The sequence below is a fragment of the Chaetodon trifascialis genome, chromosome 3, assembly GCF_039877785.1.
Source record: "Chaetodon trifascialis isolate fChaTrf1 chromosome 3, fChaTrf1.hap1, whole genome shotgun sequence".
Classification (NCBI taxonomy): Eukaryota; Metazoa; Chordata; class Actinopteri; order Chaetodontiformes; family Chaetodontidae; genus Chaetodon; species Chaetodon trifascialis.
The window spans coordinates 17,028,820-17,052,399 of record NC_092058.1 but is presented as its reverse complement, the minus strand read 5'-3'; the positions used below and the strand labels follow the sequence as shown (position 1 = coordinate 17,052,399).

The 23,580-nt window shown below is 40.4% G+C and overlaps 2 protein-coding genes across 3 annotated transcripts in view; both read left to right on the top strand.

Moving 5' to 3' along the window:
• Positions 1–23,580, top strand: part of LOC139328975 (piggyBac transposable element-derived protein 4-like) — a 93,562-nt gene that overhangs the window by 43,934 nt on the left and 26,048 nt on the right. The gene's annotated exons all lie outside the window — the stretch shown is intronic.
• On the top strand, positions 1,225–18,881 carry c1ql4b (complement component 1, q subcomponent-like 4b). 2 transcript variants are annotated; one of them, XM_070959738.1, is made up of 3 exons: positions 1,225–1,690; positions 2,331–3,780; positions 18,155–18,881. In XM_070959738.1, the coding sequence occupies exons 2-3, from the start codon at positions 3,241–3,243 to the stop codon at positions 18,332–18,334; spliced, it is 720 nt and encodes a 239-aa protein (XP_070815839.1). In that variant the 5' UTR covers positions 1,225–1,690; positions 2,331–3,240; the 3' UTR covers positions 18,335–18,881. The 2 variants fall into 2 exon arrangements, with proteins under 2 accessions (XP_070815839.1, XP_070815840.1); XM_070959739.1 differs by having other exon boundaries at positions 1,232–1,705.

Sequence of the window (23,580 nt, the reverse complement as noted above, 5' to 3'; positions counted from 1 at the left end):
ATTCAATATCTGCTACACTCTCCTGCTCAGTAAAGTTGGGAGATGAATAAATAAGGAGCAGAACTGACAGTACATACAAGTACACTTGTGCCTTAGAGGACTAGCGGCTGCCTAAAAGGTTTACTCGCCTGCTTCTTGTGTAAATGCCCCCTAGACCAACAATTCTTGATAAAATGCATCTGCAGGACGGATGTGTTTCTAATGTCAGGTGTGTGTTCCTAATACAGCTGAGTGTGGTGTGGACCTGAAAAAAATAAAAATAAATAAAAAAAATCCAATATTTCAGAGGAACACCTATTCTATAGCGGACATCAGCATCCCCCAAAATAATGACACAAAAACAATGTCCAATCTGAGACTTAATTAATTTATGAATGCTATAAATGTAAAGCCAGGGAGAGAGAAAGGGAAGAGAAGAGAGGAGGAGGAGATGAAGGAGGCGGGGGGTTGTCAGCAGCGATACATCTTTCATCTCTAACGAGGTCTGAAAGCTCCAGAAACACAGACATTGACAACAACCCCAAGACCACCGCTCTCCTCCTTTCACCTCATCCTCTTCACTCCGCCATCCTGCGTGATGTGTGTCACTCTTACATCTGTATAACCCACGCTTTGTACTCACACATCAGCCTCTTCACACCTGCTATTCTCACACACACACTCCACATACATGCTCACAGGTGAAAATCTTAACTTGACTGAGCTTCAATACTCTTCTGCACACTGTATGATCTGTTATGGATATGATATGTCTGGAACATATGAGGAATTGCAATGAGGAAAGGTAATCCAAGCATGCATTTTTACAAACAAACAAACAAACAAACAAACAAACAAACAAACAAACAAACCCTCTTTAAATGGTCTTTATATTACAGTAATTGATACATGTAATATCAAATGAAGACAATCCACCAAGTAACATCAGTCGCTGTAATTATCATATCATTTTTTGGTTGTATATCTAACTGCAGTGAAAATAAATCTTCAATTTTAGAAGGGAGAAGGACAACCTTTGATTAAACTATTAAACAGATGTAGTCATTTGATTTTTGAAAAGGTCACATGCAGGATGGTACGCGGTGTGCGTGCGTGCGTGCGGTCGTGTGTGTGTGTGTGTGTGTGTGTGTGTGCGCGCGCGCGCGCGCGCGCGTGTGTGTGTTACGGAGGGAGGGAGGGCGGGGGAGCAATAGTAGGCAGATGCTGAGGAGAGAGAAGCAGGACGGAAAATACAACAAGTGAGTGAACTGTTGCTCTGCAAATAAAGTCGCTCTGCAGCGGGATTTCTGCACGGTGGAAGTGCGTCAAAGTGACTGGTCAGAATATGTGATTTTATCAGAAGGGAAACGCCACTTTGAATTACACTATTTGTGCTCCTTTCTTTTTTCCCCCTCTTTTTTCTTTTTTTTTTTTTTTCTTCTGCTCGGACTGCCTGTGAGCGCTGCCTCGAGCATCTTCTGCCGCTGCGGTCCGACCACCATGCAGGAGCCCTGGATGAGATGCTGCAAGTTTAAATAGTAGTGTGACTTTGAGTTTGCGCTGCAGCGCAACTTCACCCGATGCGACGCTGAGAGCGCTCCGTCAGTCCTGGAAGGATTTCATTCGGGTCCTTGACCAGTTTCCCTGCGGCGTTTCCATCTGAACCCGCAGCATGAAAAACCTCTGAGACCCTGGCTGCGAGGACAGGAAGGTGAGAATAAACCGGGTTAGGTGAACTGTTTTTGTGTGCAGTTGCAAAAAGTTTACCGGTGAAATCATTATCTCCTTTTGCTCTTTAAATCTGGATTAAATCTGGATGAGCGTTTGAATTATCAGTCACCATTTTAATTTAAAGGGAATTGGTTTTACATTTTTTTCTTTTTCTTTCTTTCTTTCTTTTTTTTTTTGCAGTTAAAATAATTTGGCAGTTTGTTGCATAATGAATGTAGGCCTGTAATAATATCAGCATGTAGCTGTGAACCCAGCTTGTTTGATTAGTGTATTTCAGAGGTTCCCCACATCTTTACTTTTAGCAATAATAATAAAGATGTTGAACTTATTGTAAATCATTATGATTATAATCTCTCTGTATCCTATAACATCACATCATTATTTGAAATTGCTGAACAGAAATTTAAATATTCATGAACTGCAAAATGAAGTTTATTTATTAATTATTTATTAGATTCTCCTACATTTTAAGCTGAAAGTTAAGGCTTTTGGTTTTGTTCATCCATGACTTCTTATATGTGTGTGTGTGTGTGTGTGTGTGTGTGTGTGTGTGTGTGTGTGTGTGTGTGTGTGTGTGTGTGTGTGTGTGTGTGTGTGTGTGTGTCTTCTTTTCCTTCCAGATTTCAAGAGTGATTTGCAGTGATGCTGTGATAAAATGTCCCCTGCTTCATCCAAGCTGCCTTTAAAACACGAGTTTCCACTTTCAATGCAATTTGGCCTGTCCTTTCGTCAGAATTAGCCTTTTTATGACCTGTAACAAATCTGACTGCTGAGATAAATCTAATCCAGGCTCCTTAAACAACATATATACGTAGAGAGAGGTGTGAGCCCATCAACAAAAAACAAGCAGGAGGAAGAAAGAAAAGAGCAGAGATTTAGCAGTTTCCTTATTCTTCTCTTCTCATTCCTGGACAGACAAGTAAGGCGCCCTTCCCCATATGTGGTGGGTGAGATGAACTCCAGTGGGAATACTGTAGACCCCACCTGACAGCTCTCTGCCTGAGCAACTGAAAGCTTTTCACTGGAGCCTCCACAACCACAGAGCTGGATAAAAAAAAAAAAAAAAAAAGATTGCCTGAAAACCAACATCTCCACAATGATGCTCATTTTTGACAAAGACATTTAGAAAATATATTTTTTTGCTTGCAAAATGGTATATTATCTTTAGATAGGTGGAAAGCCATCAGACTTTGTGAACCAGAGGAAACTGGAAAATAAAAGGATACAAAACAAATGTGCTGAACACCAAGAAATGGAAAAATCATTTTGTCATTCACCCCCGACTTCTGATTTTCTCCTGTCTGTGAGTTGTCAATCCCGCTCCTAGAATAGCCCCATATTTCTTTTCTCTGCCCCACACAATCACATACTTTCCTCCTTCACCTTCTCCATCCACTAGTCACTTTGTACCCAGAGTTCAGCCTGGCCGGCACAACCATTCCAGCTAAGGGGGAGGAGGACTTCCTCACACTGGCCGCCTCCCGGCTCAGTCGCAAGAAACGTGTCATTGGGGCTGGAGTCGGCGTGGCCATGGTTCTGGTCCTGCTGGTGGCCATACCCCTATTGGTCCACACCACCAAGGGGGGAGGGTCCGGAGGAGGGGGCACGCATTATGAGATGCTTGGGAGCTGCAAGATGGTGTGTGACACTTTCACCCCCCCACAGGGAGAGCTGACAGCCGTCTCCCCTCAGCCCCCAGACTTCCCAAACCGCAGGGGCAAACAGGGGTTCAGAGGGAGCCCTGGACTTCCTGGTCCTCCAGGTCCTAAAGGGGCCCCTGGAGAACCTGGCAAGCCCGGCCCACCTGGTCCACAAGGGCCTGGACCCGGTGGCTATGGCCCATCCTTCTACAGTCCCAAAATCGCCTTCTACGCAGGCCTACGCAAACAACACGAAGGGAGTGAAATACTGAAGTTTGATGACGTGGTGACCAACGTGGGGAACTACTACGAGCCGAGCACCGGCAAGTTCACCTGCCCTCTGCCTGGCATCTACTACTTCACCTACCATGTTCTGATGAGAGGAGGTGACGGGACGAGCATGTGGGCTGACCTGAAGAAGAACGGAAAGGTGAGTGTGTCCGTGGGGGCGTTTGAAGGGTAAGAAGTGTCTCTGATGTTGTGATCTGAAAGTTCTGCCTATTCAAACAAACTCTCAGTCTGCTAAAATATAAATATATATAGATAAAAAAATGGTGAAAATCTTTTGTACATGTACTTGATCCATCACTTTGTGCCACCTACAGCAATGGACACATTAACAGGAACACTTTTATCATGCATGCTAATGAACCATAAATTAACAAGTCAAATTAAAGGGCAAAATACACAAAATACCCTCCACGACGTCACATACAGATGTTTTCCCAGCTGATATTTCTAAAGCAGTTGCAAAAAACCAAAATGGCTAAATAACACTAATCTGAAAGCACTATAATTAAGGTTTTGGTGAGGCAGAAAAATGTCGTAGATAAGGGTGGAGAAAGATCCTAATTTGGGTTAGAATAACTATTAGTTAAGGTCAGGATGTCTTGGTCATCATGGTTACAATAATAACCGCTTGGTTAAGGCTAGGGAACAAGTGTCAGGGTTATAAGAAACCAGTGCTCACTGGTTCGATCCTCGACTTCCTCCCTCTGCAGGCTTTCTAGCTCTAAAACATCGTCACACAGCTTCTTTTCTCTTGACGGATGAGATAGCGCCGACAGATGCTCGAGGACTTTATCACTTGAACATAAGCATATGTCGCTTTTGGGCATTTGCTGAGTGATGCTGTCATTTTCCTTGGTAAAACAGTCTCTAGATTTATGGACATCCCAAAAAAATATCATAAGCAACACCTGCCTGACCCAGGGTCAACAATTCTGATGATTAACAGCATCACAGAGGAAGTGTTTGTTGCAGGGCTGTAGAACTGGACTGTATTGTATTGCACAGGTGTTGCTGGTATTGTGTAATAGTTTGACTACCATGGGGGAAAGAAAATGTTTCTTAACAATAGAACATTTAGAGAGAGATCATGATGACGTTTTAGACAATGAAAAGTGAGAAGCAAAGCTTCTAAAAAGTATACCAACAAGAACCAAAATGCTGCTTATTTAGAGCAGAATTATAGTATCTCAACTCTGGTGTGGAGAAAAACAATCAACCATCTATTAAACAATACAGTGTCATCAGAAAATGTTCAAACTTTTTTTTTTTTTAAAGTCGATTTATTTTGGAGGACAAAGAAGACGATACGAAGGCATGAAAGTAGAAACAGAGGTGGGACTGCTTAACATGGAAAACTGTAATTAATTGTACAATTTGCAAACAAAGAGAAGAGAGAGAGAGAGAGAGAGAGAGAGAGAGAGAGAGAGAGAGAGAGAGAGAGAGAGAGAGAGAGAGAGAGAGAGAGGAAGCAATCACGAGGATAAAAATCTTCCATGTCTCTGAGGAACAAAGCCAAAATGCAACAGCTGGCTACTGTCTTCTGAGGAACTCTGACTTTAATTCAAATAAATAAATAAACAAGTACAAATGTCTGGAAAAAGCCTTGAATGCCTCCATCTGGAGATCAGTGACAAGCTTGAAGAACTAAGCCCTCACTCTGGTGAGGAGCCCTGATTCTGACATGTGCTGCAGAACAGAAGAGTAACATCCTGGGGATTACCAGAGAAGAAGAAGAAGAAGAAAAAAAAGCTTTGCATTGTTACAAGCCAAGTCAAACTAGGTGTTCGATGGTACAACCGTGGTTTCTCTACACATAATTCACACGGTGCATGAACTGACAGCAACATGCTGCTGAGCAGACGATCACACACCGATATGCTTTACTGAATCTACATCTTAAAAGACTCTAAATACAGCAAGTGGGCCACTAGGAATTCAACAGAGGACAGATTCACAGTTTCCATTTAAACCTCTCTCACTAATCCAAAAATGCAACAAAGGTCCAGTTTCAAGTTGTTCCTCATTAGATGAACATGCAAAATTGGCCCATTTTTAATTTTTATTGCCAGCTGATGGTGCAGGGATAGACAGGAAATGTATGACATGCAACAGGTTTCCTTCAGTAATTGGGGTAGTTCTCATCTACTGTTGCTGTATGGGAAACTGCAGCCAGACATGTGGTGTCGCTTGCTAGTTCTTATCACCTTGTAATGAACTTCACAGGGAGTTTAATCAGTGGGGGTCACGAGTGTAGCAACAAGGACATGCAGCTGGCCATGTCAGCTTTCCCAGCACTGGCTGCAGTTCAACAATGCTACCCACAACGTTACCCAGTACAACTCTGTGGGAGTCAAACCTTGTTACAGCGGAGCTTTTTCCCTCTGCACCACCCTGACGCCAGATTCCTTTTGTTGATTGGTTAGCAGGATATATTGAACACTGTTCAACAGATTTTTTTTATTTTTTGTGTCAAATTTATCATTTCTCAGTTGGGTTTTTTTTTTTTTTTTTTTTTCTGACATTTTAGCCTCTTGTATGAAGCATCGCTGGTACATATCCCATGATTGTCTATCACAGTCGATCCTTTCTGCTGCTCTGGATGCAGATTGAGAAATTCTGGCTGCAAACAATAATTTACTTTCTTGATAAATGTTTGTGCCTGTGAAATATTTAGAAAACTGTGAAGAAACCTGAAGATATTAGATTCACATTGACACAATACGAAGAAAAACAGCAAATCTGTGTATCTGAGAAGCTGGAAACGGGAAAAATGAAAGCATACATAAGTAAATAAGTGGAATAGTTCACGATAAAACTGGGAAAATGTTCACAGTGCCTTACTTTACAATTACATTTTAAGTTCCTGTTTCTGCGCCAAAAAAGCAATCACTTGTTTCTTCATCCATAGTCTATAATAGTTCTGAGATACAACATCTATGGTTAAATCAATATAATGTCAAGTTCAGTAAAAAAAAAAGAAGCTTTTTTTTCATAGGGCTTTGGTTTTAAAGACCTCCCAAATACACACATGATTATAGTGTAGATCTTTGCTGTGACTGATCAAGTCCATAAAAAAGTTATTCCCTATTTCATTGATTTGACGGGACGTGCATAAAGTGCAGAGTAAAGAGGACAGACAGTTAAATGCCAGATATAATTGGGAGACTTGGTTTGTTGTGTGCCTTCACAGACATTGTCATTCCTGTCTTCTCCTGCTGTTAAATCTTTCATAGCCTTTAGATGAGATCTTCTCCCCTCCACCTGTGCCCCTCCTTTACACACACACACACACACACACACACACACACACACACACACACACACACACACACACACACACACACACTTTTATTACCCGCACTGGCTATTGACTCCTTCCCCATTAATTATCTTTTCCATCACCTAAATTATTTAACCCAATTCAGTGCTGATCTTGCCCCCACAGTTTCATTGCACCCATCTTACTTTTTTTCTGTGAATAGGTTCTTGTAACAGTGTGAACCAGTGAAGTCAATGACAAAAACCTTGAGGATAACACTTAAAAAGTTTGTCAATTTAGAGACTCGTAAAGACAGTCAATTGCACATTATTCTATTAAGCTGTTAGCGTAACAATCTTTATGAATGGGTATTTTGTTGATATAGATTTTATTATGTCTACTATCAGATTTTGAGAGCACGCACTCTAAGAACAGTTTGACAGCTTGAAAATATGTTTCTTCGTTTCTTGCCAAAAGTTAGATGAGAAGATTGAGATTGATACCGCTCTCATGTCTTTACAGTAAAATAAGTAGCAGGAGTCAGCAGTCAGTTAGCATAGCTTAGCATACAGACTGTAGACAGGGGGAAACAGCTAGCCTGGCTCTGTCCAAAATTTATAAAATCCACCTACCAGTGGCTTGAAAGCTCACTAATGAACAATCGTGGGCAAGTTACTTGAATAATGTAAGTAAAAGGTCATTAAAAAGTGGTTACATTACTTAACAGCAAAAGTAATTGGTTACAGACTCATTACATTATTTTCATTACCCCCAAATCCTTCATATGCAGACATCACATATGCTGTATTTAACACAAACAGATAATTAGGTCTTCTGGCAGCAGCCAGCTTATGTTTTTATTGACCATAAACAGTTTGCTAAGCACTGGCAGTATTGACTGCACTCATCTTTGCAGTGAAGCTACGGGGTTCACACTTCCTCCAAGCAAACCAGGTGATTTGTGACCGTCGTCTTAGCAGAGGTTAATATTAACAAACCAGCCGAGAAGACTAAAGTTGTGAGTAAGACGACATTGCAGTTACTGGTGGTGCATTACTCTGTCTTCCTTTAGTAGCAGCTAACTGCCTCCTCACCTAGTGAAGTGATGTAATGAATGACTTAATAAATAATCTTTTCAACTTAAATAACACAATTACAGTTACTGAAATTTAAATGGCTCGTTATTCCTCAATTTTGTCTTACCTGAAAATAGTGGACAACTGCAGAGGATAGCAGGTTCAGGACGCTTCAGGCAATGTGAGCTCACTTTTCATCGCAGTGATTGTAATGTTTCTAATATCAACTGAAGACAACTGGGTTTGTTGAATGTAATTATTATTTATCTACTGTAGCAAAGCACGTACAAACAAGCAAATCCTACTGTGTAACCAAGACAATGTAGCTAACTGGAAGGAATGCCAGTCATTGCCCTCTGCTGGTCAGGAGTATTAATAACTCATTATAGTCATAATGTTACAATGACAGATTTGACAGTTGTCTCACATTGTGCTGCAGCAACACTGAAATAATATACTGTAACTATGTGTGCATTAATAAGAGAATCCAAACAGAAATTTGAAAGTGACGTAAAAGTTACTTCCCCTCGTAACTAATCACTTTCATATGCAGTAAATTGGTAACGTAACTCAATTACCAAGTAACTAGTAACTAATTATTCATTTTCAGTAACTGGCACAACACTGTTCCTCACACCTTCGGTCCCACACTAACATTCATCAACAGTCAGTGCAGACAGGCCTTTATCAAACTCCTGTTCAGGCAGTGAACATTCAGACCCCCCAAGATGTCGAAGTAACAGTTCAAAAAGTAATAACATTACTATAACCACTGGTAATCAATGTGTTACATCTCTACATCGTTTAATTTGTACAAAAAATAACAAAATGTCAAACTATTCCTATCAAGTCCGTTGTGTCTATAGTATGTTTTGCAGCATGGGTGGATGTGGTTGTGTGTGTGTGTGTATAATTGTGTGTGTGTGTGTGTGTGTGTGTGTGTGTGTGTGTGTGTGTGTGTGTGTGTGTGTGTGTGTGTGTGTGTGTGTGTGTGTGTGTGTGTGTGTGTGTGTGTGCAGGTGTGTTTGTATACAACAGTTGTCAGACTGATATGCATGGTGTTGATCAATGTCTTGCCAAAGGGAGCTGAGAATAAGATAACATCCTGAGGAGGGATCACTGCAGAGACAGGCAGGACACAGACAAGTGGACTGACACAGAGAGAGAGAGAGAGAGAGAGAGAGAGAGAGAGAGAGAGAGAGAGAGAGAGAGATGGATAGATGGATATTCACAGGAGAATAGACAGAGGAGGATGGGAGAAAAGACAACATGAGAGCGTCCTCTGTCCTCTGATCAAGGGAGGACTTGAAGGGCAAAAGCTATGCAGCCAGAAATCTGACTAACATACGTGAAACAAATCAGATTCATGTTTCCAGCTGAACTGTTAATGAAATGTGCTGCTGACGTGCAAGTTTACACCAAGTTTGCAGAGCCGAATCAGCCAGTGCAAGGAATCCTGTTCACTCCTCGTGTCCCATAACTCATCAAAAGATTGGTGTTGAGGTAGATGACCTTTTCAATGGATATATAATTCACCACCAATATGTACTTTGCCCTTTACAGTGATGAGCAGGGAGTGGGAATATGAATATTTATAGCTGGTCCAATGTGGGAGGAACTGGGTTGGTCAGGTGGTCAGTCCGCACACATACACACATGCACACGTACACTCACGTGCACACACTATAGTTTTGATGACGTCAGAGTGGTAGTAGCATTTTAGCGTCTCTTCTGCTATTGACACATGGTAACCTCATTATGTGGCTGTGGCACTAGGTTGGATTTGACTTACTGGAGGATAAGACCGATGGCCAAACCTGTGGCTTATTAAAGCCCAGCATAATGCTCTGACATGTGGCTCAGCCTTAGCAATGTAAAGGTGAAAAGGGAAGATCAATCTGAAGTTAAATTATACTATTGATCAATCAATCAATCAATCAATCAATCAATCAATCAATCAATCAATCAATCAATCAATCAATCAATCAATCAATCAAAAGTAGAGAATCAAACTTTGGATTGAGTCTGCATTAAATGCATCCAGGCTATAATAATAGATACATAGGTTGTGCTAAAGGTGCATGTGTTATTTTTTTTATTATAGTGAATGGATTAATGTCTGTTAAAGGTGCATTAATTCCTGCAAGCTAATGAATGAGGGTTTGGACAACTGCCATCTTTAAGGCCAGCTGTCAAGCAACAAGCAGCAAGACAAGTTGTGCAAACACTCTTTTGTTATTTTAAGTACTGCACCTTTAATTGAAACCAAGGTTTATGTACATAGCCTACATGAAAAAAATCACTAAGAAGATATGTGAGTTAACAGAATAATTAAATGTAACATTTAAATGATGCGGTGATGACAAGCCTGGACTCAATTAGAAGAAGGAATGGCTCGCTTCCAGTAGCTAGGTGTGATGTGGCTACTGTGAGAGGTGGAAGCTGCTAATTACAGTATGTCAGACAAGGTGTCAGAATGGGCCTCATGCAGCACTTTATTAGACAGTTTCAAATTTATTCTATTTTGGCATGTCTGAAGCTTTGTCTTTTTTCATGCTGGTAGAATAATTCATAATCAAGAGTAATTTTCTGTGCAGTGCATTGGTTTATTGTCAGACACAATGGCCCAACATTATAATGGGGAACATTTTGTGATGAAGGAGAAAAGTTCACCCTTTCAGACAGCATTTCTTGTGCAGCAAATAGAAAGAATCCTCTCATATAACCTGCGGCTTGTCCTTGTTTTCTCTTCTTGCCTTTTTCTCTGAGTCCAAACACATTTATGCGCCTGTTCATGCACACAACCATTATTTGACTATATGTTTCTGTTATAATGGCTGAGGCCATTATATTGTGTTGACTAAAACGACTCTGCTGGTTGTTACTGTGTTTTGCCATGCCTTTGTTGTGCTTTCCTTTTGCCTCCCCATTATATCGTTATTTCTCCTCATCAAGGAGGCAGGATCTTGTCTCTTTCACAAGCAGCAGTGTTTCAGCAGTGTTTGATAGTGGCAGAGTTAACATGAACTATGGTAAAATGTACACTGGATAATTCAGGTTTTATTTAACATGGATAGGATTAGAGGGATATTAACTCCTGACCTTTGAGCAAGTTTAATATGATGAGTGTTGTTTGGGTCATTGCCATCTTCACTCTTTATGTGTGTACAGGTGTAAAACACACACAGACTGAATATGAGCTTGTAAACAATACGTCATAAAGGAATAGTATAATTTAACTTCAGAGCAGAGGGTTTGCTCCAGTGATGCTCTGCAGGTAGACCCTCCACAGAACCCATTTATATCCAATTAGAGCATCTCCTCTACTCTCAAAGGTTTCAGTCTAGAGCCAATTAGAGACTGTCTAATCAACATCTTGACACCTTGGGTCTTGAGTGTCATGGCAAAATATTAACATCTAGCATGCCAATTAGTGTGTGAGTCTGCAGTGCAGGAGAAGGGTTACATGTCGACCTGCATAATAGAAACAGGATACCTCAGGTTGGTACACATGGATGGAGCCAGTGAGAGCACAGCAGCTTTTACAAAAAAGGCCATTTCAATTGCCCTTCCTCTCTCTCCCAGTTCACCCTTAGAGGTCCCTCAGGTAAGTTTAACAGAAACCCGGCTCAATCGCCTCGCTCCGCTCTGAGAGGTCTGTACATCACAGTGAATGAATCCTGTCAGTTTTATTACCAGAGGATCAAGGCACCGCTGCGAAACAAAACAAAACTGAAAAAATAACACACTACATGGACAGCCCACCTCCCCAGCCTCATTTATACCCCCATCCCCCCGCCTCCTCTGTAGCAGGCATGCTTGATCAGTTTGTTATCCAACAGGCTCCCTCCCCATCACTCAAAGCCCCTCTCAACTTTGGCTTCCTTTACCCGACTCTTGTGCTTAGACTGTTAAAAGTGCACGCAGCTGCTCATCCGTCTGCGTGTCCTCATCCAAATTTCTGCTTTCACTACGTATCTTTCATTTCTCTTTTCCTCATCTCCTACTTGCATCATTTTTCACAGACATAAACGTTATGAACGCACACTTTGATATTGGGTCGATATACAAAAAGAATGATGAAGATCTTTGGCTGAATAAATTTGAAATACAGTATGTCAGCCCTTAAATATGTCACACAAATCAGTGGCACACAGCTGAAAATGTAGACTTTATTGAGCATTTAGCATCGTCAGTGAGTTATCTCTATGCCGTAAATTTCCCCTCTCGCTCTCTCTGTCCCTTTCTCCCACCTTTCTCTGTCTCTCTCTTCCCCATAATGTTGCCCCCTAATGAAAGGTGGAGGCAGTGTAATCTTCTCTATTGTCCCGCGGGTCTTCCTTCTCCCCAACAGCAGCAGATCAAGTCAGAACAACGTCGGGCCAACAGACAGAAATTCACTCCCTTGTCACTATCAATCTCCGCCGCTGTTGACAATAATCCTGATTTGCCTTTCCCTCTTGTTTTCACTCCCAAAGCCCCAGCGCCTCCTGCCCACTTTAAGACAACAAGGTTTCACTGTGATTGTTGCTGACAGCCGGAGCTGCAGATTCATCTGCGCTGGTGCTGCAGTGTCACCAGCTTGGCTCGGTCCAAGAAATGATAAGATATTCCACAGAGATGGAGGAAAAATTCAGGTCCCTGCAATAAGAGAAAAAAACAATACAGCAAATTATTAGCAACAAATTAAAGTTCTTCACCCAAAATTCTACTTAAGTAAAGCACTGATGCATTCATCAGCTCACTTAGAAAGAGCAAATAAGAACTTAAAAAAAATCACTTATGTTATGGTACAAGTAACGGTTCATGTTTAAATGATTTTTCAAAACAACTAGTTTCCAATTTTTTTAAGTAAGATCAATTTGTCAGATTTACAGTAAAAATGTATTTAAAGTATCACAGTACAACCCAGTGAATATTACTGTATCAGTTACATCATCAATGCATACATTGCATTTTAAGAAACATTTTATTCCTGTAGCTGGTTGACGTGAAGCTAGTTTTACTTTATTTACTGTTGTGCAGTTTAAATCATAATCAATGTATACTCAATGCACTGTATTTTATCATACAGTGCATTTAAATAAAATCATATTTTTTATAGAAATCTTCTAACTACAGCTGTCAGATGAATGTAGTAAAAAGTATAATATTTTATTTTGGAATCTAGTGGAATATAAAGTAGCAGAAAATCAAAATACTCAATTATATTATGTACCTAAAAATTCTAATGAAGTGCTGCATTTGAGTAAATGCACATAGTTTCTTTACACCTCTAATGATCCATTTTCCAACACTCAAAATATATCCTCTTGCACATATTTCAGTTTTTCTTTTAATGTCAAGAAATATTTAACCTAGACAAATAATTAAAATTAAAACTCTTTCCTTCTTCATTTTTGTTTCACTGAGTACAACTATTAATTCATGATTAGCTCATATTCCACAGTAATAGCGATGCTAACTGTGATAACATTTTAAATGCCACTCTTAAAAATATGTGCATAAAATAAAATGACTAACTTGTCTACTGGGTTACTGTATATACAGGAGGAGATCGTGACCATGAATTAATCATAAACATAACACATTAAATGTCAGCATCTCCACTGTCTGAGTCGAGGTTAAGTAAGCCTACGCGTCTCATAAGGAACTCAACCATGGAAAGCCATAAATAACATTGTGTCCTTTTGGCTCGCAAATATAATTAACTGATGTTCATGTTCAAAGGCCATTTCAATGAGGATGTGTGAATATCACTGCTGCAACTTTTGCTGCGACCCTCAGATGTGACTGATGCAGGTATAGGCAGAGCCCAGCAGTCTTTGTTAAAGTGCTGCATGCTGTTTATTCGCCTATTTTAATTGGAGGGATTGTGATGATGTTGTCCATCCTCATGTAGAGAAGTAAACCAGTTTTAATTGTAATCTTGTACTGTATTTGTAGCAAGTTCCAGCAGCCTGTCAGCCTCCAACTCGGATGAAAAGACTATCAGGGGAATCCTGCCATTCAACCATGTAGACAGATGTTAGATGTACAAGATGTCAGAATGTCTTTACTGTTATATTTTTCCTAAAACCATTAGGTCTCCTCAAGGGAGCTGTTCGGTCCCTTCAGAGCAAAGCAGTCTAACAGTATAAAATAACAAAATGTCTCATATGCCATGTGGTTTTTCTCAGGTGTTCACTTGAGATTCATAAAAAAACAAAGAGGAGAGAGAGCTGCTCTTATCGGGATGGAGTGTGCGTGTGCGTGGGATCTTATCCTGACCTCCTCCTAGTATTTCATGGGCCCATTTGACCACTGTAGCCTATCCTGTGCCCCCATTTATTGTGATTGTATGGAGTTATTGAGGAGTTGGACCTATTAGGCGGGGGAGCTGCCATGGCTGTCCAACTACCAATTACCGTAGCCCGCAGCCGTGTATAGCCTGCCCTGACGCATCTGGAGGTATGAGGGGGGAAGGAGGTAGAGGATAGAGGGGGTCGTGTGTGTGTGTGTGTGTGTGTGTGTGTGTGTGTGTGTGTGTGTGTGTGTGTGTGTGGGTCCTCAGGAGACCTGCCACAGCAGCACGTTGTTAATCAATCCGATTTAGACCGGACAGGGACACACTTAGTCGCTGCTCCCGCCACCACTGCCATGGTGGGGGAGAGAAAATGTGTGCGTGACCTGCATCTCATTGGAGTGTAAGGGCACAAAAAGATGGATAGATGGGTCCAGAATGAAGAGATAGCGATGGGGTAACGAATGGGAGAGGGATGATGGAAGGGGCGTGAGGTGTGGAGGGAGAGACAACAATTAATGGAGTGATGTGAGTTGAATTAAAACAAAGGAAACGTATCGATTTATTTCTGTCTGAAGGAGGGAATAAAAATGTTCACTTTCTCTACATGGGAAAAAATGCTTGTATGGAGATATATACCGAGCAGAATTGATGAAATGGGTTGGGGGGAAACTCATTATAGGATGGAGGATAAGGAGAAATGGGGAGTTTAGTCTTATTTGATTTGTCTTAGTGATCACGAGAGTCTGGGAAGCCTGATGGGTGGTGGAGATGATGGACCATATCCTCAGTCACACACAGACCCAGAGCTGGAGACAAGGATGGAGTGAGGATATCATATTTGCATTCATTAATATGTATGCACTTGTGTACTTTATTTTCCACTATTAAATAGATCGTCTGCTTGAATAGTTGGTTACTTATCCAATGATAGTGCAATTTATTATAAGCGGATTTGCTTACTGGGTGCAAAACAACTTACTTGGACATAGAACTTGGGAATGGGAGTGGACAAAATAACAGACACACCTACATAATGACGAAGGCTTCCTATTAACCATCAAAGCAGCTGGTTACCCACAATGAAATTGTTATTGGCTGAATCCTGATCTGTGCCAGAAGAAAAAACAAGTCTTTGAGGACGGAGGAAATCTGACATTATATTTAGTAACGGTGTGCAACCACGGTTGTTTCATTATTGCCATTTCATCCACATTATAATGAAACTTCTCCTTAATGGCAGCATGTATGGGGACATTACGATCTTGGAATATGGGGCCATCATTGTGCTCAGTGGTATCATACTTGTGTTAACTGTTATGTAAACATATACAGTAATAAACAGATGTAACGACTTCCTCTAAAATGGCTTGTGGTGCTATTACAGACCCAGCATCATGTTTAATCAGGGTGGATGACATCCTCTGGGTTTCTCCTCACATAAATCTGTCCAGATGTAGATTAAAGAGTGAAGTGTGACTCATTTGACCATAGTACTTTTTAGAATCGTGTCAGGCTCCTGGTTCTGTGGTCTTCACACCAGAAAATGCATCTGTAGTGCATTGGCTTTGAATATGGCAGAGATTAAAGTCAGTTTTATGAAGCTCATATTGTCAGTGTCTTGTTGTGACATGTGATGAACCTGCAGAGAATTATCATCAGACTGTAAGCAGTTCCCTCGTCTCAGGAAGCATTTTCATGTCTTCAGCTCATTGCTTTTGCTTTTTTCTCTCACTGCTCTCATTTGCGTTCTTTTCAGCCACAGCAGGCAGCTGTTCTCAGTGAAAAAGCTAAGAAAAAGTGACTAGCTGTTAAACAGAGCATTTATTGCAACTAAAGAGCCAGATATTTTACTGAGGAGCTGGTGGAGACCAAAACAGAGCTAATAGGGCAGTGGTTATTGGATTTACATTCATCAGGTGGGCATAAACTGAATTGTACTGTTCTATATGTAAATAGGCAACTGCTTGCTAACATTTTGTTCACAACTTGTTTAAAGTCATTTTCTTGTACAGTCTTTATCCTTTTTATGGTTAATATATAAGTGTAACATGGACCACTTATGCAGCTTGACAGCAGAAACTGTTAGTATCTACTTAGTCCACCTCGCTGAATGTAGACCCCTTCCACTACCTGCATGTTACCATTTTCAAAATCCACGTTGATACAGGAAACAACAGGAAGCTCCAGGCTGTTAACCTACAAGCAGATCTATGCTGACAATGGGACGTTGCCCTAACCTGGTGGCTAACAGTAGGAACACAAACAAGCAAGCAGCTGCTAACTGTTTTTTGGGGGGGATTTCGCCATTTTAAAGCCAGGGCTCACCTATCCACATGCAAATGTTCCAGTTAAACAAGTTCCCCTATTTTGAAAAGACTCGTCACTTGTGATTGGTTTAAAAAAATCCAAACAAGCCAGGGTGTTTTTTTTCTTGTATACCAGAATGATAATGAGTGTAGTGCTGAGATTATGTGGGTCTAGCATGGTATTGATGAACAATTGTTGTGGTTCAGCTGCACCAAACAAATGTCCATGTATCAGCAGTCAGTGTGTGTATGTCTGCACATTCATTGTGTTTGCTGTAATTTCTTGACAAATGAACTGATGTCCTCCCTGATGCCATCCTTGCAATCCCTATCAGACTCTTCTCTGCAACAGGTGGATCAGGTGTGAGTGTAACAATCCTCTGGAAAATTGATGGTGGCTAAGAAAGGTTGTGCTCTTAGATGGAGGTTTGAGGCCAAAGATCACTGCACATCTCATCTATCTGCCCAGTGGACAGGAAGACATCTGTACTGATGACATTACACCAAGATCACAGAATGAAACAGGAAACAAAATGGAACTGGTTACACCTCGATAAAGTAAACTGACAGTGGTTGCAGGTGGGATATTGTGATAGGATGAAGAGGATAAACCTTTTAAAATCAGCATGTGTGATCACAAACTGGATTGAAACTGAATTATTCTTATTGATCAATCTGGTATTATTTTGGATTTTACCATTTTTCTATCAGATTAGATCACTGGATTGCATAATACTTGTAGTGCGTGTATTCTTCATGTTGAACACATAGAAATCCAGATTTCTGCCATGTCAGTTTCCTCAACACAGTAATAAACATTTAGATGACTGTGGCGAACGAGCCTTGATTGCAGGTGATGATTAGTGTTTTGGGGCTACAACAGAGGACCAGTAATTCAAATAAGAGCAGAGAGGATTGTGGGAACTGAGGTTTGTAGACACATGGCTGAGACTAATACTTTCCCCTGATGAAATATTTGAAACTAGCCAGTGAAAATCTTCAGTGGGTGCACATGTTCACAGATACATGAAAGCAACTGAAATTTTCTGATCTTGTATTAATGTATTTGTAATTTCTAGTTTTTCAATTATTCAGTTCAAAGCTTTATTAACACGAATGTCCTAAAACAATATATAGAATTTCAATAAAATGCCTCAGTAATGTTTTACCTGAAATGCCAAATTACTATGTCTAAAACAAATGCGTAATGTCTGTGGAGAGATTGCTCAAGCTCTGAACTGCTGCAGTTTTCACCCCATCAAGACTAAGACTCAGGAAGAAGCATCAGATGCTTGTCAAAATATGGTATCAAAATGGTAAGATAATTAATATATAGCACAGCATACTGAATGAGGTACCCTGAATTGCATTGTACCCAGTTTGGACCTTTGTTATCTCCCTCATCGTTTCATTGTCTATAATAAAAGCTTAAAATACAGAAAAAATAGAACAGAATTGACAAACAGCAGCTTCAACACAGACCCAAAACTCTATAAAACACACTCATGATATCAGTGTTCTCCATGGTATATCCCTGTTTTTGTCCATCTTTTGCAAACTATCAGTGTCTTTTGTCTCTATAACAGGTGAAGGCCAGTGCGATTGCTCAAGATGCAGATCAGAACTACGACTATGCCTCCAACAGCGTCATCCTGCACCTTGACGTTGGGGATGAAGTGTGCGTACAGCTGGATGGAGGCAAAGTTCATGGCGGAAACACCAACAAATACAGCACCTTCTCTGGCTTCCTCATCTACCCTGACTGACAGTATACTCACATTTATATACTCTCTCTCTGTAATCAAGCAAAAAAAAAAAAAAAAAGTTTCCTCTCCTTTCTGCATCTAACACACCACGCCGCCATAATGTAATTTGTCATTTCAATGCTGTTCCATACACAAAACATGTAATAACATGATCACAGTTAACAAATAGAGTTTGAAGAGAATTAGTGTAAAAATGAACACAGTATTGTATATATTACCAGTTAACATTTACTTCTGATACACACTCGTGTAATCATTATTCTGTGCCACACATGATCTGTTTCACATGCACACATTCACTTGTACACACGCACACACACACACACACACACGATTTGAACTTCTATCAGCTGTTACACTGAGACAAGATGACCATTTCAGCCGTCGGTCTGAAATCACCTGAATTGATCGCTGAATGTAGACTGCAAGTCGAGGTGTGTGTACTTGGCTGTAGCCTCTCGCCTTCACTGTAAGATGGATTTCCAAACGAGAAATGTCATGAATTTATTGGTCGCAGCTGATAATATAGCCAACACCAAGAACATAATCCGCTCTGTTGTATGTCTCTGTCCATGAACGTGTGCAAGCTTATGTGTGTGTTTGTGTTGAGGCATTAAGTGTCACGTTGCTGTTAGTTTGACTTGCACAGTCTCAAACTCCCGTTAAGGGAAAGGGCTGTCAAGTTATTGGTTACAGTCCCTTAACACACACAGTATATTGATACTGAGGTTTAGCTTTGAGATTTTCCCTGAGCCAGAGCTTATGACAGAGCCTCATCATGTCCTGCTAATGAGGCTTCCTCTGCCGCCTCATCTGCTCAGTCATATTCACACCTGACATCCATAGTTTGTTGTATGACTCTACTGAAATAGTTGAATTATTTTGGGAAATATGCTTATTTGCTTCCTTACTAATCGTTAGGTGAAAAGATTGATGCCATTCTCACGTCTGTCCTTTCATTATAACGATACGGCCAGAAGCCAGTTAGCTTAGACTAGCACAATGGCTAAGTTGTATCAGAGAGGAAGTGGTTCATATGAAGTGTTGGCCGACCATTTTGAAGCTATTTGACTGTCTGACAGGTACTTTTGAAGAAGCATACTGGCATCTTAATGGTAACGCATCATTGGAAACATCTAGCCTAAGGTCTAAGGTTGTACAGTCCACCTACTACAACCTTCAAATAACACGTTATATCTCGTTGTTTTGGTAGGCATTCTTCAGACAGAGCCATGCTTGCTGCTTCCACCTGTTTCTTGTCTTTGTGCTAAGTTAAGCTAACTGGCTGCTGGCTGTAGCCTCATATTTACTCATTTATTTACATAAATAAGAGTGGTATCGATTTTCGCATGTATCTCTGTAAGAAAACAAATAAGTGTATTTCACAACATGTCAAAATTTTCCTTTAATTTGACTGTGAAAATCCCCACGTCAAGATGTTTCTGAAATGCAGGAGACTGTTGTTGATGTTTAACTGCCATATGCCATACCTATAGGTTTTCTGTGCCTTACAGTGTCTTTTTCATTTTTATTTCTTATGCATGAGACAGTTTCCCTCGTTGAGTCCAGGTCTTATGAACAAACCGCCATCTGACAAGGATTTCGAATGAAACCTCCTCAACATGGGGCAATCCACGCAGATGTTGTCACTCACTTTTTGAAACGCAGGTACAAACTAAGGACATCTTTGTATGGATCTGGATGGAGCTCACTGTACATAAAAGCCTGTAAAATGGAGACCGAGGTTCATTCTGATTGGTGGGTGCCAGCCGAGGGATCGAACAGCAGAAGCATGTCACTGTGTATTTCAAAGTTTGCATCCAGAAAACGTATATAAAAATGTTGATGTAACCAAATTATTATATTAAACGATTCTATTTTTTTCATGATATAATGCTTAGACGGGTATGATATAACGCTCTTTGAGCACATCTATTGTAGTTTTAGAGCCATGGAAGAGGAGAGCTTCATATTAGTCCAATAATACACTTGTTAAAATGTGTGACAGAGACTTTCTCGCCAACAAGAGGCACAGATCCACGTCTGAAGCCTGATGGCATGACTGTACCCTGAAGAGATTTGAACTTTTCTGATGAACTCGTCATTCTTGTGCTGTGATTGAAAACCCATCCTGACATTGTATATTGTGCACAGACATTCCTCCTGAGTGGCTTCACATAACCTCTGTGCCATGCTGCTTCCCACCGTGTGTGTTTTCTGGCGCTCACGAGCAGCGCGGATTCATTGTTGTCACTGTACTTTGCAAGCTGAGTTGTGTGTATTTGTTATGTATGAAATCAGCATAGATTTTTCTCTGCCCTTGAAGACCAGGAAACACAATAAAAAAGAAAGAAAGAAAATTCAGGATTATTTTGCTGTCACTGAGTCAGAGTAAAACCAGTGTTTTCTTTATGTATTATTCCTTTTGTTCTGCACTCTCTCCCTGCAGGAAAACCAAGATCTCAGCAGTTATTGACGTCTGTTGTGATAAGTTTTCACTGCTCAGGTGTTTTTTTATTACAAAGATGTCAAAATTTAGCAGCATTTGTCAAAGTCATCATAGAGTGAGAATCAGATATTTATTTAAGGACATTTAAAACAACTGATAAATATCTTGTAGCACTTCAAACAAGAGTCAACAATAACCTACCTGCCATATCTTTGTGTCCTCCATTGATAAAGAATAATGCACTAAATTATCTGACTTTGTGAACATTGTTTTTTCTTTATTATTTTTACAGCTGCACTGCCATCTGAGCATATGACACACAATGAGCAAAAAAGGGGGTAAAAGGAAAAAGAAAAGAAAGAAACAGAGAGAGCATCCAAACAGTTCCCTTCTTAATCCTGGAGGAGATTATGTATACATGACATATTGATAGATTAGATAGAAAAACACTTTGTTATTATGTCAAGCTGATAGTTAAAGTAAAATAGCAAATTGAAACTCTGACAATGCATCAGAGCCCAGAGTAAGAGTGCGGGCTGATGCAGGGATTATAAATCATGCACTGTCAGTCACAATTATACACTCCCATTCTGGCAAATGACACCTACTTATATAGTTTCCAACAATAGATTTTTTATCTTTTGCCAAAAGGATTCATATTTATCGCCCCGGTCTTTGCCCAAAGGTTTGACTTGTTCAACCACTGAGGTATTGATCATGTCTGAGAGCTGTATGTTAAAAGATGGTGCCTATTGGGGACGTAAATGAAGATGAATAAGTAGTCAGATAACAGATAACACTCTCTGAACTAGCCTGAAGAGTGTCCGAGTTACTGCAGTAATATTCAATGATTTTACCTCATGATCCAATATTGAAGCTGCGTGACTCGACTGACAACCTGACATTAGGGACCAACTCAAAAGAGAATGCAAAATAGCCAAGAGAGCCTTTGAGATTTTTTTTTTTTTTCATACAACTTAATTTCCATCTGGAGCTCCTCCCATTGCATGCTAACCCTAACCGCTTCTATTTTTACATTATGCAATATGGGTCAATGAGGTACTATAGGCCATTTTTATCAATGCTGACATTTAAGGCCAACTTCACATTCATCTTGGCCTATGGCCTTATATAGACAGGTGTAGTCTACAGTTTTTCAAGAAAATTAAAAAATAATCATACAATATGGCCGACTGCCAGAGTGCATCTACGCCTCTAAGCCTTGTCTGACGTCGCTGGCTTGGGGAGTTTAGTTGTAGCTAACTGATACTGCAAGCTAACATTGCAGCTCAGCCGAGGAAGAACCATTTTATATGCTGCACTGTCACGAGCTCGATGATCTCATGGACCTCTTGTCCATCAGTAGATGCAGACGTGCTTCTGCGCAGTGACATGCTTGGTGGTTGTAATTTGGTACAAATAATATAGTTCCTATATGAAACTGCTAACAACAAGGTCTGTCAACTATCTTGAATAACCAGGACATTATTTCTGCAAAAAGATTTTACTGTTGAGTTTTTCAAACATAAACCGATTGCCATCTAGTTCCATTATATTCAGGAGAACTCACACCAGAACTAGGTAAATGGATAAATGGCACTGCAGGTAGGAGGAAAAATGTATTTTGGATTTTGTCCCTTTAAATCCTTCATTTTCTTTATTCATTTCCATTTAGACCATTAGTGTTTTTATTTAGACCAACTTTTCAGTGGCTTGTTCCTGTTTGTTTAATGGGGTTCAGACAGCTACAAACCATGCTTTATTATTTGATTCCTTTAGGTACGTGGTTAAAATAGTATGTTATAAATGCTATTTTGTGGACAGACTTTGTGGACAACTGAACACAGAAAACAGACTGAAAATCTAAATATAGATACAAGTGGAATAAACAAACGCAGGTAGTAGGTTTGCATTACACCATTGTTTAATTTTTTAATTAGACATTTTTTGCTGTAATGAGGCAATAATTTGCAAAAAACTGGCAAATGCTGTATCTTACACCAAAAGCTCAGCACGTAACGCACACTGTCGGTATGGGAGAGGGCAGCTTCACCTTTCTGACACATATTGATGGCTATGTTTGGATTAGCCTGATGTTGCTAGCTCTAGAGATGTGGAGCCTATGTATCATTGTAAGCTGCATGAAAGAATGGCTTAAGACTGTGTGGACACATCCCTCTGTTTCAGGTTCACTGTCAGTTTTATGAAATAAAGTCAGTGCTATATTAAGATGTCCATAATTAAAAGTTAAATTGTTCAGGAGAGGGTTGAACATAAAAACTAATTGGCCAAAAACTAACTGAAATGTCTGAGATCAGACAGATCTGCAGCTGCAACAACCTGTTTGAAGGTAGCATTCCCATTATAAGCCTTGTCTCTGCAGCGGCTGATGCCTCTACCTACGCTCTGCAAAGCCACCGTGTGAAAATGAAACACGGCTGAAGCGAGTTCTCACCTCAGCGGAATAAAACAAGAAGATGGATCTTTAATTAAAGGTGAGAGTAATACTATTCTGGAGGAGGAGTGCTGAATGTGGTGCATACGAGAGGTTTGGGAGATGTTGGACTTGGGGATGTTGGTGGGGTTGTATCTCAGCAGTGTCCCCCCCACCTCTGAGTCCCACTGCTCCCCACTGGCAGATTCCAGCGTTAAGTTAATTGGACAGGGAGAGAGCGGCTGAGGAGGGAAGCGTTCAGCCCCATTAGCAATCCCCCTGTGGAAGGCTGAGCCGAGAGGATCACAGACTCACAAATAGGAGGATTAAAATAATCAATAGGCTTCACTCTCTCTCCTTCAG

Excerpts from the sequence above, each read along its gene's own strand:
- c1ql4b (XM_070959738.1), top strand. The coding sequence starts at position 3,241 with ATGGTTCTGGTCCTGCTGGTGGCCATACCCCTATTGGTCCACACCACC. Across the intron at positions 3,781-18,154 it reads ACCTGAAGAAGAACGGAAAG|GTGAAGGCCAGTGCGATTGC; the intron begins GTGAGTGTGTCC and ends TCTCTATAACAG.